The 16,386-nt window shown below is 43.5% G+C and overlaps 1 protein-coding gene across 1 annotated transcript in view; it reads left to right on the top strand.

Moving 5' to 3' along the window:
• The first annotated feature begins 9,025 nt into the window (after positions 1-9,025).
• Positions 9,026-16,386, top strand: part of LOC145360455 (ferroptosis suppressor protein 1-like) — a 28,562-nt gene continuing 21,201 nt past the window's right edge. The window contains exons 1-3 of the mRNA XM_080215673.1: positions 9,026-9,200; positions 12,055-12,170; positions 12,766-12,885. Of these exons, the coding sequence (XP_080071799.1) occupies positions 9,026-9,200; positions 12,055-12,170; positions 12,766-12,885 (411 nt within the window). The remainder of the gene's footprint in view (positions 9,201-12,054; positions 12,171-12,765; positions 12,886-16,386) is intronic.

Genomic DNA, 16,386 nt, shown 5'->3' on the forward strand with positions numbered 1-16,386 from the left:
ATGTGGCATCAATGACAGATGTAGAACTGGTGAGGGAGAACATATGGATCTGACTTGTGGGGCAAAGACTGGAGAACTATTTCGGAAGCAGTAGGATGCTGCGTTGGAGTAGCTACGTGGAAAAAGCAAATAGGTCAATTAAACTCCCTCAACTGCATTCTATTCTTGTCAAATTTACAAACAAAGCTGTAGCAACAACAGTATCCAAAAATTCTTCCCAAAATATATATGAAGGTCTTCCTTTCATAGAATCATTGAATCCTTACAGTGCAGAAGGAGGCCATTCAGCCCATTGAGTCTGCACCAACCACAATCCTATCTACGTCCTATTCCCCGAACCCCACATATTTATCCTGCTAACCTCCTGACACTAGGTTCAATTTAGCATGACCAATAAACCTAATCCGCACATCTTTGGAGTGTGGGAGTAAACTGGAGCACCCAGGGGAAACCCATGCAGACACAGGAAGAATGTGCAAACTCCACACAGACAGTGACCCAAGCCGGGAATTAAACCTGGGTTCCTGGCACTATGAGACAGCAGTCTTTTTCATTGACATTTCTGAGTTCTCTACACAATGCTACAGTTTGAATCCTACATTTACCACAGATCATTGGTTCTGTTGACATGATTCACAGGCTCAAACTAGCCAAAGCCATTGGGGTTATAGAATCCTACAGAAAGAGGCCATTTGGCCCAACAAGTCTACACCACCATAATTCCACCCAGGCCCCATCTCCATAAACCCATACATTTACCCTAGCTAGTCCCCCAGACACTAATGGAGAATGTAGCATGGCTAATCCACCTAACACACACATCTTTGGAGCATGGGAGAAAACTGGAGCACCCGGAGGAAACCTATGCAGCGATGGACAGAGTGTGCAAACTCCAAACAGTCAGTGCGGTTCTCTGGTGCTGTGAGGCAGCAGTGCTAACCATTCTGCCACCATGCCGGTTATTGTAATTTTCTTTGTTGGAGACTCAGAGATCCATTGCCCAACTTCTAGGCCACCTTATATCTCAGGTTCAATGGACTGGATCCTTCTTTAGTGCTTCTGCTTCCCCAGTTTTTCAGTGCTGTAAGATTTTTCCCACCTGTATGTAACCAGCACTCTGGTAGGCTAAACAACACTTAAATAAACAATGGATGCACAGCAACTTAGCAAATCAGAATGGCTGAGAGTAATGATGTCAACACTGTTCACTAGACTTGAACCATACAAAGAAATGAAAGTGATTGAACTACAGCTAACATCTTGTTATAGGGACTTTAACACTTCACTGTTGGGTAAGATAGAGTTTGATTTTTAAGTGTATTCTGAATAAGAACACATCAAAACCCAGCAATGGTCTGTGTTCTTACTTAAGGTTTTAAAATTTTCATCCTGGCTTTCAAATCTCTCCATCAACTCATCGCCTTCCCATTCTCTCTGTCCCTACGACCCTCTGAGATCTCCGATTCTGGCCACGCGCACCCACAGTTTTCATCATTTTTTGAAGTTTATTCATTAGTGTCACAAGTAGGCTTACATTAACACTGCAGTGAAGTTGCTGTGAAAATCCCCTAGTCGCCACACTTTGGTGTGCCTGTTCGGGTACACTGAGGGAGAAATTAGCTCGGCCAGTGCACCCAACCAGCACATCTTTCAGACTGTGGGAGGAAACCAGAGCAAAGGGGTGGCACAGTGGCACTGTGGTTAGCACTACTGCCTCACAGCACCAGGGTCCCAGCTTCAATTCCGACCTCTGGTCATTGTCTGTGTGGAGTCTGCACATTCTTTCCATGTCTGCGTGGGTTTGCTCCGGTTTCCTCTCACACTCCAAAGGCGTGTGGGTTAGATTGATTGGCCATGCTAAACTGACCCTTAATGCCAGGGGGATTAGCAGGATAAATGCGTGGGGTTCCGGGAATGGGGATTAGGTGGGATTGTGTTCAGTACAGACCCGACGGGCCGAATGGCCTCCTTCTGTATTGTAGGGAGTCTACAATGATTCAGCCAGAGGAAACCCATGTTGACATGGGGAGAACATGCAGACTCCACGCAGGCAGTGGCCCAAGCTGGGAATGGAACCCAGGTCCCTGACGCTGGGGGGCAGCAGTGCTAACCACTGAGCCACACTCCACCATCGGCTACTGCACTTCCGTCTCTGAAATTCTCTCTCTACCACCGCACCCCCCCAATTCATCACAAAAACCTAGTATTTTGACCCAGATTATGGTCATGTCTTAGTATCTGCTTATGTGACATGATGTCAAATTTCATTTGATAGCACACCTTTGAAATACCTTGGGGCATTCAATTTGTGCTAAAGGCACTATACAGATAGGAGTTGTTGTTGTTCTTGAAGACAGCTGGCTTGCTCCTTAATGGACTGTTTATACCCTACCATCGCACCCAATAATTCTAATCTCCTTCATCCATAAATCCGATGATCACCTTTACTGCAAGGGTTGCTGTGTGTCTGTATGTGGCACTTGTTAAAGCAGTGGTTCCCTCTAAATCTCTATAATTTCTGCTTGGCAACAGAGGAATCTTGATTTGATTTTGATTTGATTTGATTTATTATTGTCACATGTTTTGGGGCGCAGTGAAAAGTAATGTTTCTTGTGCGCTATACAGACAAAGCATACCATTCATAGAGAAGAAAAAGAGAGAGAGTGCAAAATGTAGTGTTACAGTCATAGCGAGACACTGAGATTGACATTGGGATGGATAATACTGACTCCAGGAGGACAGAGACAAAGTGATGAAATGGGCAAGCATATGCCACTGAAATCTATTGCAGAGGAGTGATACATACATTGGCAGCAAGAATGAGGAGAGGCAATAAGAACAGGTGATGAGGACAGGAACAAAGAGACACAAATAGTTGAAGATTGCAAAACAAGTTGAGAGGGCTGTAAGCAAATCAGATGGGAGCGCTGGCTTTATTAATAGAGGGCTGAGTGCCAACACAAGCAGGTTAGAAAAAGAATTTGTACAACACTCATTAAGATGCCTCTTTGTATTCAATTCTGGCCTTGCAGGGCAGGCAGAATAATTCCAGATGGGGCGATCACAATTGTCGTAGTAAGAACAAAATGGGCCAATTTTAAAGGTAGAGTGAATAAAAAGAGAAGTGTTCCTTTCCTGTTCCAGAGGGTGGGTAACCAGAGGACACTGGTGGGGGTGGCACAATGGCACAGTGGTTAACACTGCTGCCTCACAGCGCCAGAGACCCGGGTCCGATTCCTGGCTTAGGTCACTGTCTGTGTGGAGTTTGCACGTTCTCCCCGTGTCTGCGTGGGTTTCCTCCGGGTGCTGCAATTTCCTCCCACTGTCCGAAAGACGTGCTGGTTGGGTGCATTCCCTCAGTGTACCCGAACAGGTATCAGAGTGTGGCGACTAGGGGATTTTCACGGTAACTTCATTGCGGTGTTAATGTAAGCCTACTTGTGACACTAATAAATAAACTTTCAGGTGATTGGCAAAAGAACCAGAGATGACATTTCACATTGTGAGTTATTGTGATCTGAAAACACTGCCTGGAAGTGCGGTGGAAGCAGTATCATCAAAAACAGGATTAGAGAAATAATTTAGTGAAGAAAGTGTTCAGGTCTATGGAGAAAGAGTAGGGCCCTCAGACTGATTATGTAGCTCTAGCCAAGGCCTAGCACAGGAATGACAGGCTGAATGGCCTCATTCTGTGCAATGTCATCTGATGACTACATGATGAGCCTTATTAGTAAGGATCATGTGAGCGTAAACCAGAAGGGAAAATCATCTTAGGGAAGACTAAAAAAGTAATGAAGAAAGTTCAAGATGCTGGGTGTCTGTTCCACCCTCCTCCTTGTCATTTACAATCTCAGATAATTGCACTGGCCTAAAGGTGCTGATTGTTCTATCCTGAACAAATTATTCGATACCTCCACCTGTACGCTTGAAGCGCTTCCTCTCACACCTTCCCACTCTAAAATATTGAAATTTAATCTCAAAAGCACAATTGCTTTTCCAAATGATTTCTGTGCTCATGTATCCAGAGAATCAAATAATATCAGTCTTTATATATCAGTCTTTACCATCTGAAGCTAGTCCAGAGGTTTACTTTGCTTCTTTTGATTACTGTAGCTACAAAAATCAATCTATTCCCCTTCTGTCCTGCACCGTTTGCAGACAGGTTATACATGAAACAACCTGGCATCTAATTGCAAAGGTGACCCCTACTGAAGGGTACAGATAATATCAAATTGTAGAAGAACAAAATTAAATGTGTAGTCATGGATTGATCAAAGATAAATGGAGCTTCTAGCTTTCTACTCACACACTGCAGTGGGAAGACCTTAAAAGGTATAACTTGGTGTCTATTTGTCTTTGAAGTGGACTGGCTTCGCTTACTCCTCATGGTGATCCCTGTACCCTCCCTCACCGTTCCCCGAAAGAAAGCCCACTTCTGTACATGTCCTGGGCTACATTGTATCTGCTTCATTACCTGAAGTTACATCACAATGGCTTGTGTTGTTGGGGCAATGGAATTTTGAAGAGTGTCTGAGGTTCTCTGTACTAAGTGTCTTGGGTGTGAGCCAGGAGTTGAAGGAAATCCATTTCTACAACATGGTTGGGTAAAGAGGCAGTGGGACAGCACCTAAACAAGTGAAAATGCTGTACTTAAAGTGTGAGGACATCTTTAGTGTCAGATGGCAAACAAATCTTGTACGACAAATGTCAAACAGGACGCGATGAGTTAGGAGACTTTGATCCCGTGAGTAAACCTGACTATCTGCAATGGTTGTTCACAATCTATAGATATTAACAAAGAAAAGTATAGCACAGGAACAGGCCCTTCAGCCCTCTATGCCTGCACGATCATGATGTCTGCCTAAATTAAAACTGTATGCACTTACGGAATCCATATCCTTCCATCCCCACCCTATTCATGTATTTGTCTATCTGCCCCTTAAATGCTACGATCATACCTGCTCCCACCACCTCCCCAGGCAGCATGTTCCAGACATTCACCACCCTCTGTGTACAAAACTTGCCTCGCACATCTCCTCTAAACTTTGCCCCATGCACCTCAAACCTAGGACTTGACTTTTCTACCCTAGGAAAGTGCATCTGACTATCCACACTGTCCATGCCACTCATAATCTTGTAAACCTCTATCCAGCCACCCATCAACCTCCGAAAACAAACCAAGTTAACCCACAGGGCGAAGAACCACACAGTGACAGTTTGATGGAATTCCAAAATTCAAGACTATACTAATGATGAAAGAAAGCATTCCAATTGACTGCAAACTGAACAAGTACCAAATAAAGGGCCAAACATCACAGGAATGGGACTGTAGGCAGACCTTGTTAGAAAATAGATCTCACACCCTCTGTCCTCATAGTCTCCTTTCGCTAATTCCGAATATGACATTTCCACAAACTACACTTTTGTGCTTTTTGGATGTTACTGTTGCAATAAAAGGGATCAAATACTAGGAATATTTGTAGACAAAGCTTCTTTGTTTGTTCCTTTTCTATCTTCACACATTAGCATAACTTTCTGTTCCTTTCTGCTGCATTTGCTTACCCAGTTTCCGGTTACATGTAGTAGTGGGTATTCATGTGATGTCCTGCTGCAGTGGAGTGTTGCTGCCTGTGAACTAATGGGCAGGTTTGAAACCCCCAGTTAGGCAGGTATTGTGTGGATCTGAGCCAGGAATTCAACTCACACAATTCTGGATTGCTGCAAGCTTTCTCCCTCTTTGTGTGTGAAATATTGGAAAGAACTACAAAAGGTCATGAATGTAGCCCAATCCATCATGCAAACCAGCCTCCCATCCATTGACTCTGTCTACACTTCCCGCTGCCTCGACAAAGCAACTGGCATAATTAAGGACCCCACGCACCCCGGACATTCTCTCTTCCACCTTCTTCCGTTGGGAAAAGGATACAAAAGTCTGAGGTCACGTACCAACCGACTCAAGAACAGCTTCTTCCCTGCCACTGTCAGTCTTTTGAATGGACCTACCTCACACTAAGTTGATCTTTCTCTACACCCTGGCTATGACCGTAACACTACATTCTGCACTCTCTCCTTTCCTTCTCTATGAACAGTATGCTTTACCTTTATAGCGCAAAATATTTTTCGCTGTAAACCAATACATGTGACAATAATAAATCAAATCAAGAAGTAATCAATTGTTAATTAATGCTGATTTCTTTTTTAGACATATGCAGAAATATATTCCCATCAACTACATAGGCAAAGATAAGTCTTGAATTGGTAAGTTTGAACACTTTTTGCGACTAGACAAACGTATATAGAAATCAAAGTCTTGCTATTGAAAATGCAAGTAAAGCTTTTGTTTTCTATTGGCTTTATGGATAAATGCACAGCATGCCATGTGGCAACCCAACTTCAACCCTTCTTTGCCTGTCACATGCAATGAAATGCTAGCTGGGTAGAGTGGAGGTCTGTGTCTTATTAATCATATTGTTAAAGTTTAATGGTAATCATATTGTTGAGATTCACATTGTTAAGGCGTAATGACAATCACATTGTTGGACAGGTGAATGGTATTTATGCAACTATAAACAGGGGTACCTGAGACACTGGGCAGGGGTTGCCCAGTTGGGTTGGAGGAGTGTTGACTATGAATTAATTCAAAGAAGCATCTTGGGTTTTACTTCACCAACTGGCATGGATCCAATTAACAAAGGGATACAGGTTTCAGTCTTATGTCCCTTCCTCACCACTGGTCCCCAGAGCAGCCAAATAAAGGATGGTAGTCTTTGCCAAGGTCTTCTGTGAGAGTAGTTGAGACAGGAAGATAAACAAAACAGATTTTTTTTAATATTAAATTCCAGATTCCTCCAAAAGAATGAGATTCCACACTTGTAAAATTAAATTTCTGTTGCCAGATTTCTTGTTTGCCAGAAATTATGCAACCAACACGCTGTTTAAAAAATAATTTACTCATAAATGAATTAGCCTGAACTTTTTTTCTGGTGAGTTTAGAGTGTACAGTAGCACAGTGGTTAGCACTGCTGCTTCACAGCTCCAGGGACCTGGGTTCGATTCCCGGCTTGGGTCACTGTCTATGTGGAATTTGCACATTCTCCTCTTGTCTGCGTAGGTTTGCTCCGGGTGCTCTGGTTTCCTCCCACAGTCCAAAGATGTGTGGGTTAGGTTGTTTGGTCATGCTGAAATTGCCCCTTAATGTCCTGAGATGCGTAGGTTAGAGGGATTAGCGGGTAAAATATGTAGGGACATGGGGGTAGGGCCTGGGTGGGATTGTGGTCAGTGCAGACTCGATGGGCCAAATGGCCTCTTTCTCCACTATAGGGTTCTATGATTCTGTGTACACTGCTTATATTTCAATGTCAAGTTTATCAGTGAGGGAGCCATCTAGTTCAACCTATGGTTTCGCACTGCTTTACATACGCCAGAAGTTGCTGTTTGATTTATTCCATTGTAACCAAGAGTGCTATTAGTCTGTTATTATTAGTGCAAAAACTACCCAAATGACTCTCAACCCATATTACAGGGCTACGGCCACCGTCATGGTCAGTTATCTCCTCCTGACCATATAGGGATGTAATAAAGAAAAAAATGACACTTAATGTCCAAATTATATCTGTGTGCTTATCTGTGATAAGAAAATATTTCCCCACCCAAACAGGCTGTACCATAGGTAGTTTTCTATCCTGCATTATTGCCATTATTTGATATATTCATTCATTCATTCATTCATGGGACATGGCATCACTGGCTGGGCCAGCATTAGTTGCCCATCCCTAGTTGCCCTTGGAGAGCAGAGGGTCAGTCACATTGCTGTGGCTCTGGAGTCACATGTAGGCCAGACCAGGTAAGGATGGCAGATTTCCTTTCCTAAAGGACGTTACTGAACAAGATGGGTTTTTACAACCACCGACAATGGCTTCATGGTAAACGCAAAATATCGCAGATGCTGGAATCTGAAACAAACTCGTGGCTTCATGGTCATCAGTAGATACTTAATTCCAGGTATTTTTTATTGAATTTAAACTCCACCTTTTGCTGTGGCGGGATTCGAACCTGTGTCCTTTAGCTGAGTTTCTGGATAAATAATCTAGGTATACTGCCACCAGGCCACCGCACAATGAGCATGATTCTCGGATGCCGTAAATAGTCATTGATGTGCTTCTTTGAATGAGATGTAGCTTAGTGAGTAGCACTCTCACCTCTGAATGAGTTGATGTCCTATTCCAGGGTCTTGAGCACATATCAAGGCTGAAACCCCAATGTAGTGCTAAGGGATTGCTGAACTGTTGGAGGTACCGTCTTTTGATGAGATGGCAAAACATCTGCCCTTTCAGGTGGGTGTAAAAGATCTCATCGCACAATATCAAAGATAACTAAGGGAGTTACCCTGATGTCCTGGCCAATATTTATCCCTCAACGAACATCACTGAAAGAAGCACAGTATCTGGTCAACCAGTCTCCCATCCATTGACTCTATCTACATTTCCCACTGCCTCGGCAAAGCAGCCAACATAATCACACACCCTGGACATTCTCTCTTCCCACCTTCTTCCATCAGGAAAAAGATACAAAAGTCTGAGATCACGTACCAACCGACATAAGAACAGCTTCTTCCCTGCTGCCGTCAGAACTTGGACCGACCTTATATCAAGTTGATCTTTCTCTACACCCGAGCTATGACTGTAACACTACATTCTGCACTCTCTCCTTTCCTTCTCTATGAACGGTATGTTTTGTCTGTATAGCATGCACGAAAAACTATTTTTCACTGTATACTAATACATGTGACAATAATACATCAAATCAAATCATTGTTACATTGTTGTTCTCCACATCTTTCTATGCAAAACTTTGCTGCCCAATTTCCTACCTGACAACAGTGATTTACTGTTCAAATATTGTCCATTCTTGTCGATAATCATTGTCCATAAAGTGTTTTTGGTATCATGGGATCATGAAAAGTGTCAGTTAAATGCAAGTCTCTTTTTTTCATGCTTCCACTGTAATATATTTTTCAACAGACATCATGGGAGCGAAACTAACTCTCAGCGATACTGACCACGTTGTTATTGTCGGTGGTGGTTTCGGAGGGATTGCTGCAGCTAAGCAGTTATCATACTACCGGATCCCTTACACACTGATCGACATAAAACACGCCTTCCATCACAACATGGGGGCCCTTAGAGCATCGGTACAGAAAGGTAAATCACTTGAAACTAGCCCAGAAGGAGAAGCCAATAAAACTTGGGAAATGGCTGGGACTGGTCTTAACTAGAGCTCCATTTTCAAAGAACATAGATCATAGAACTTATACTAAATTCACAGAGACAGAAGTCCCATCACCAGAATATTTACATTCCAGCAGCAGTACAGGGTGCTATCAGTTAGCAGGCTACCTTCAGGAGTGCCAGAGGAACTGACACACCCTCATTAATTACGAATTAAAGTCTCCCTGATTGGCCCACCATTTGGCCCCTTAATCAGGGAGTTTGTATTCCAATAGGCCAACTTCAGTGGCCTGATTTAAAGTCATTACAGAATCCCTACAATGCAGAAGGAGGACATTTGGCCCATCAAGCCTGCACTGACAACAATCCCACACACAGCCCCATAACCCCACATTTTTACTCAGCTAATCCCCCTGACACTAAGGGGCAATTTAGCATGGCCAATCAACCCAACCTGCACATCTTAATGTATACAAGACTAGTGCAGACCAGTCAATCAGTCATTTCCCATATTTTTCTGTCTTTTTATCCGTCTGGGAATAGTTCCTAAATGTTGACATTTACTGTGGCTATGGGTTTCAGCAAGTGAAGGTCTATACCGGAGTGAAGTAAATACTGCACTAGAACTAAGAAGAGTGCAACACTTTGAGCTCATTACTGCCATGAGTTGAGTCTTTCATTTGCAAAGCATTAATTATTTCAGGCTTTGAAGTAATAGGCATAGCTCTCAGTGTGTTCATTGGCTGCACATTTTAACACGTTGCTCTATCTGTGGAAGAAATGGATTGGTAGCCAAGCTCATCATGAACATTTTTAAGAGCTCCACCATACAAAGCATCCTGTTGAGAACGATGGGATGGAAATTATGCTGGTATGGAAAAATGTGTGGTCTGTAAATTGCGGAATTCCTGATGCTAGGTACTAGGAAATATATTCAAGAATATTTCACTGTTCCAGTAATGTTCTAAAGAACTTTTTTTTATTCATTTGTGGGACATGGGTGTTGCTGGTTAGGCCCATATTTGTTGCCCATCCCTAGTTGCCTTTGAGAAGTTGGTGGTGAGCTGCCTTCTTGAATCACTGAAGTCCACGTGCCTTGGGGTTGACCACAATGCCGTTAGGGAGGGAATTCCATAAACTTTGACCCAGCGACTGCGAAGGAACAGCGATATATTTCCAAGTCAGGGTGGTGAGTGGCTTGGAGGAGAACTTGTAAGTGATGATGTTCCCATGTATCTGCTGCCCTTGTCCTTCTAGATGAAAGTGGTCATGGGTTTGGAAGCTGCTGTCTAAGGATCTTTGGTGAATTGCTGCAGTACATCTTGTAGATAGTACACACTGCTGCTACTGAGTGTCGGTGATGGAGAGATTGAATGTTTGTAGGTGTGGTGTCACTTTGTCCTGCATGGTGTAAGCTTCTTGAGTGCTATTGGAGCTGCACCCATTCAGGCAAGTGGATGCCACAAAGGCCTATAAGTGTGAATTTAGAAGCAATACTTCATGCCTCATAATTTAATTGTTTTAAGAGTTAATCAATAAACCTTGTCCATTCAGGTAGATATAATTTACTAGCATTTTCCAAGTTGCTTGATTAAATTCTGCCTGCAAGGCTTTCAGGGAAGGTTAACGCTCTTGGAACTATTGGCAATGAATTTCCTGGTTTTGAACAGTGGTTTGAAAATAGAAAATATGCCACTGCGACTTGATGGTTTGAGTTATAAGGAGAGACTGGATATCCAGCCTTTCCTTATACTTCAAACCATGAAGTTCCAGTAGCATCTTAGTAAATCTTTCCCGCACTCTTTCTCGTTTAATAATATCCTTTCTATCATGGGTGACCAGAACAATACACAGTATTCCAAATGTGGCCTTACTGATGTCTTGTAGGAGGCTTAGGGGTGATCCTATAGGGGTCTGTAAAGTAATGAGGGGCATTGATAGGGTAGATCTTTTCCAAAAAATAGGCGAGTCTAAAACTCGAGGGCATAGGTTTAAGGTGAAAGAGGAGAGATACAAAAGGGTCCAGAGGGGTAATTGTTTCACTCAGAATGTGGTGAGTGTCTGGAACAAGCTGCCAGAGGCAGTAGTAGAGGCAGGTACAATTCTGTCTTTTGAAAAGCATTGAGATAGTTACATGGGTAAGATGAGTGTGGAGGGACGTGGGCCAAATGCAGGCAATTGGGACTAGCTTAGTGATAAAAACTGGGCAGCAGGGTCAAGTTGCGCTGAAGGGCCTGTTTCCATGTTGATAAAAAGAGAAAAGAGATCTTGTATGGCAATTATTTGCTGAATTTGGCTCATAGTGTTAAAACCTATGGGATATTATTTTGGGAAAGGTGTGTTCTTAGAGTGAAGGAAAATAGATTAGATTGGGGGTAATTTAAGTCCACTCTCTGGTTTACCACTTTTGTAGTTAATTGTAAATGTTGTTCATTATTGTTGCCTTCCTTGTTGTGTGTTTTAAAGTTTAATAAATATTTTGTCATTTGCATAATTTGCAACAAGACTGATGCCTTTCCTCACTGGGTTTCATCTCTGCTTATACTTTTCCAAATCGCAAAAATCAACTGATAAGAATGGCGTTCCAAGTTTCTCTTCTGTGATTTGGGACGTCTTTGCATTGAACATCAGCGGGATTCCTAACGGAGGCAACGTGACAAAGTTTTACTACTTTATCGGAGTTACATGAATGCAGTTGTTTTGCCAAATTGTGGGTGATTTCTTTCAAGCAGCGATTGTGGTGGGTGGTAGGACCTTTCCCTGTCTGTATTATTTTTTATTCCTAAGTAACTTAATTTTCATACCATGTGTTTTTTTTTAACTTTAGGATTTGCAGCCAAAACATTCATAGCTTATGAAATAACGTTCAAAACAAACTTCAAACAAGGCAAAGTCAGTGACATTGATTTAGAAGGACAAGATGTTATAATGGAGAATGGGGAGGTAAGCATATTATCTCACACAGAACAGTACAGCACAGGAACGGGCCCTTCGGCCCACTGTGTTGTGCTGAACATGGTGCCGAATTAAACTTCTGCCTGCTGCCTTACAGCGCTAGGGACCCAGGTTCAATTCTTGGTTCGGATCACTGTCTGTGTGGGATCTGCACATTCTCCCTGTGTCTGCATGGGTTTCCTCTGGGCGTTCCGATTTCCTCCCACAGTCCAAAAGATGTACAGTTTGGGTGCATTGGCCATGTTCAATTATCCCTTAGTGTCCCTTCTGCCTGCTCTTGATCCATGTCTAAAAAACTCTTAAATGCCCCTATCATATCATCACTTACCACTCTCTGTGTAAAAAACTTGCCCCTCACATCTCCCTTTGAACTTTCCCCCTCTCACCTTCAGCACCTGCCCCTTAGTAGAAGACATTTCCATTCTGGGGAAAAGATTTTCACTGTCAACCCTATGCAAAATAAGAATGAAATTTGTGACCTTACAGCTAATGAAGGTAATATATCATCGATTTTATTGGCTTTTAAGCTAAATCTCACATACCTCTTTTGAATAAATGTGTTATCTTTTCTTGTGTTTTAAAGGTCATACATTACTCTTACCTGATTCTGGCGACTGGTAGCACAGGACCATTCCCTGGGAAATTGATTGAGCCACTTAGCAGGGACGCTGCTGTCCAGATGTATGAGGATTTAGTGATAGAGGTAATTCCGAAAAAGGTTGCAGAGAAACGTTAAGTAGAACAGCTCGATTATTTGAGCTACTTATGAGGTTGCCCCCATGTATTGTTATCTGTTTTGTGGTCCTTTCGTATGAATGAATGGAACATGGAAAGTCCCTCTGGAACTCATAATGAATCTTATCATTCACTTACTGAGTCTCTTGAGTGAATCTTAGGTATCATAGAATCCCTGCAGTGCAGAAGGAGGCCATTTGGCCCATCAAGCCTGCACTGACAACAGTGCCACACAGGCCTCATTCCTGTACCCCCCTCCCCACATATTTACCCCACTAATCCCCCTGGCACTAAGGGGCAATTGAACATGGCCAATACACCTAACCTGCACATCTTTTGGACTGTGGGAGGAAACCGCATCACCCGGAGGAAACCCATGCAGACATGGGGAGAACGTGCAGACTCCACACAGACAGTGACCCGAATAAGGAATTGAACCTGGGTCCCTGGTGCTGTAAGGCAGCAGTGCTAACTACTGTGCCACTGTGGCATGGGTTTGATTCCCGGCGAGGATGGCGGTCTGTGAAGTTTGCACATTTTCCCCGTATCTGCATGGGTTTCCTTCGGGCACTCTGGTTGCCTCTCACAGTCCAAAAGGTGTGCAGGTTAGATGTATTGGCCGTGCTAAATTCTCCCTCAGCATAACCAAACAGGCATCGGACTGTGGTGACAAGCAATTTTCACAGTAACTTCATGGCCGTTTAATGTGAACTTACTTGTGACATAATAAATAAATAAATAAACTTCTGGAGGAGTGGCCCATGATCATCAACGGAAGTCCAGCATCTTCTTCCATCCCCAGAACTCCAGTATTGTGGGTCTGGTCAGTCCTCCAAACCTAATGGGGGAAATTTTCACTGCCAGCAACCACTTTCTTATTTGGTAGTTAAAGAATAACTTAGTTGTCCCATTGATGCCCAACTGGTGCAATTTTCAGGTTGACATTTAAATGGATCAGTTTGTTCGAGAAGCACAATGGCACAGTGGTTAGCACTGCTGCCTCACAGCGCCAGGGACCCAGATTCTATTCCAGCCTCGGGACACTGTCTGTGTGGAGTTAGCACATTCTCCCCGTGTCTGCGTGGGTTTCCTCCGAGTGCTCCAGTTTCCTCTCACAGTCCAAAGATGTGCAGGGTAAGTAAACTAGCCATGTTAAATTCCCCCTAGTGTCAGGGGGACTAGCAGTGTCATATATGTGGAGTTATGGGGATAGAGTGGAGTTGTTGTCGGTGCAGCCTTGATGAGCTGAATGGCCTCCTTCTGCAATGTAGGGATTCTCTGATCCTATGTTTGTTTCCACTGGGATTCTACTTTGATGTGGGAGTCAAGGTCCGATTCCGCTTGCAGGACCACGAGTGCGACCTCAATGTACAAAAGAGGTAGAGAGTGGAATACTACAGGGTCAGAGATTCAGAGACACTAACATTTTCCTGCTCAGGTGAATGTCAAAGATCCCCGCCACTATTTTGAAGAAGATCAGGGAACTTATCCCAAGTGCCCTGGCCAATATTTATCCAGTAAGAAGTCTTACAATGCCAGGTTAGTCCAACAGGTTTATTTGGTAGCAAATGCCACTAGCTTTCGGAGCGCTTGCTGCTCTTTCGTCAGGTGAGCACTTGATGAAGGGACAGCGCTCCAAAAACTAGTGGCGTTTGCTACCAAATAAACCTGTTGGACTTTAACCTGGGGTTGTAAGACTTCTTACTGCGTTTACCCCAGTCCAACGGCGGCACCTCCACATCAATCATCGTGACAATATAGACAGATTTCACAGGTTATTTCATTCCTGTCTGCCGGAGTTTGCTCATTATAATTTAACTGTCTCCCTTCCAATATTACAACAGTGATTTGAGTTGAAGGAGTATTTAATTGGCTGGAAAGAACTTTGAGATAGCCTGTGTTCAGGAAAGGCGCTATATAAATGCAAATCTTTGGGCACAAACTTACCGGCTGTTCACGCCGTGCTCCTGTTGCAGCAAGGCCAGAGAATTTGGCAGCCGGCCCAGTCTCCGTTCACTGTGGCAGGATGGGAAAATCCTGCCGGTGTAAAAACGGTGGTAAAATTCCAGCCTTTCTTTTTACGAGCCCTCTGCCTACTCGTACTAACCAGTCTGCAGGTGCAGCAGGTGATCAAGAAGGCGAATGAAATGTTGGCCTTTATAGCGAGGGGGATAGAATATAAAAGCAGGGAGGTCCTGCTGCAACTGTACAGGGTACTGGTGAGGCCACAACTAGAGTACTATGTGCAGTTTTGGTCCCCTTATTTGCAAAAGGATATATTGGCCTTGGAGGGATTACAAAGAAGGTTCGCCAGGCTGATACTGGAGATGAGGGGGTTAGCTTATGAGGAGAGGTTGAGTAGTTTAGGCCTGTACTCGTTGGAGTTTAGAAGGCTGAGGGGTGATCTTATAGAGACATATAAGGTAATGAAGGGGCTAGATAGGGTAGGGGCAGAGAGATTCTTTCCACTTAGAAAGGAAACAAGAACTAGAGGACACAGCCGCAAAATAAGGGGGAGGCAGTTTAGAACAGAGCTGAGGAGGAACTTCTTCTCTCGGGGGTAGTGAATCTCTGGAATTCTCTGCCCATTGAAGTGGTGGAGGCTACCTTGTTGAATATGTTTAAGTCACGGGTGGATAGATTTCTGATCGATAAGGGAATTAAGGGTTATGGGGAGCAGGCGGGAAAGTGGAACTGATCCACTTCAGATCAGCCATGATCTTATTGAATGGCGGGGCAGGCTCGAAGGGCTAGATGGCCTATTCCTGCTCCTATTTCTTATGTTCTTATGTTCTTAACCAAACAGCAAGCCCTGAAGGAGGTATTGAAGATCACTAAAAGAACAGACATTTTAAATTGTTTTCTTAATGGGGCCATAAAGCATTTACTTTTGTCAAATTCCAAACCATTTTAGAGATGGAAATGTCTGAACTGTTGATGCTCCGTTGCCACACCCACCTTGCGGTTGCACCCACTGCCACCTGCTCTGCATGTCCCCAGTTGAGGTTAAGTGAAACCCAAATGGGAAATATTGCAGGCTTCCCATGCCAGCTTTGGCTAGGTGGCATGGACATTTCACACAGGAGGCAAAAACATTGTCCCTCATGTTTCTCCCTGGTGTGTTGTACTTTATAACATCAGTTGGTAGCACTGTCCGTTCTGAGTCTGATGGTTGTTATACAAGCCCCTCTCTAGACCCAGAGACTCACACTCAGTGCAGTGCTGAGAGAGTGCAGCACTATCAGAGCTGCTTTTTTTTAGATGAGATCTCATCGCATCTCAACCAACATCACTTTAAAAAGTAGCTATGGCTTGTCACTATTACATTACATTTGTGATAATGACAAGCAGTGCACAAATTGTATTTCTGGCATTTTAAGCAAGGACTATACTGTGACCTAAAGCATTGACGGCAAAGCAAATTTGGGAGAGCCCAAAATTTTGAAAGGCGATGTATATATGAATGTGA

This window comes from Carcharhinus amblyrhynchos, chromosome 31 (assembly GCF_965287045.1).
Source record: "Carcharhinus amblyrhynchos chromosome 31, sCarAmb.v2.hapA, whole genome shotgun sequence".
Classification (NCBI taxonomy): domain Eukaryota; kingdom Metazoa; phylum Chordata; class Chondrichthyes; order Carcharhiniformes; family Carcharhinidae; genus Carcharhinus; species Carcharhinus amblyrhynchos.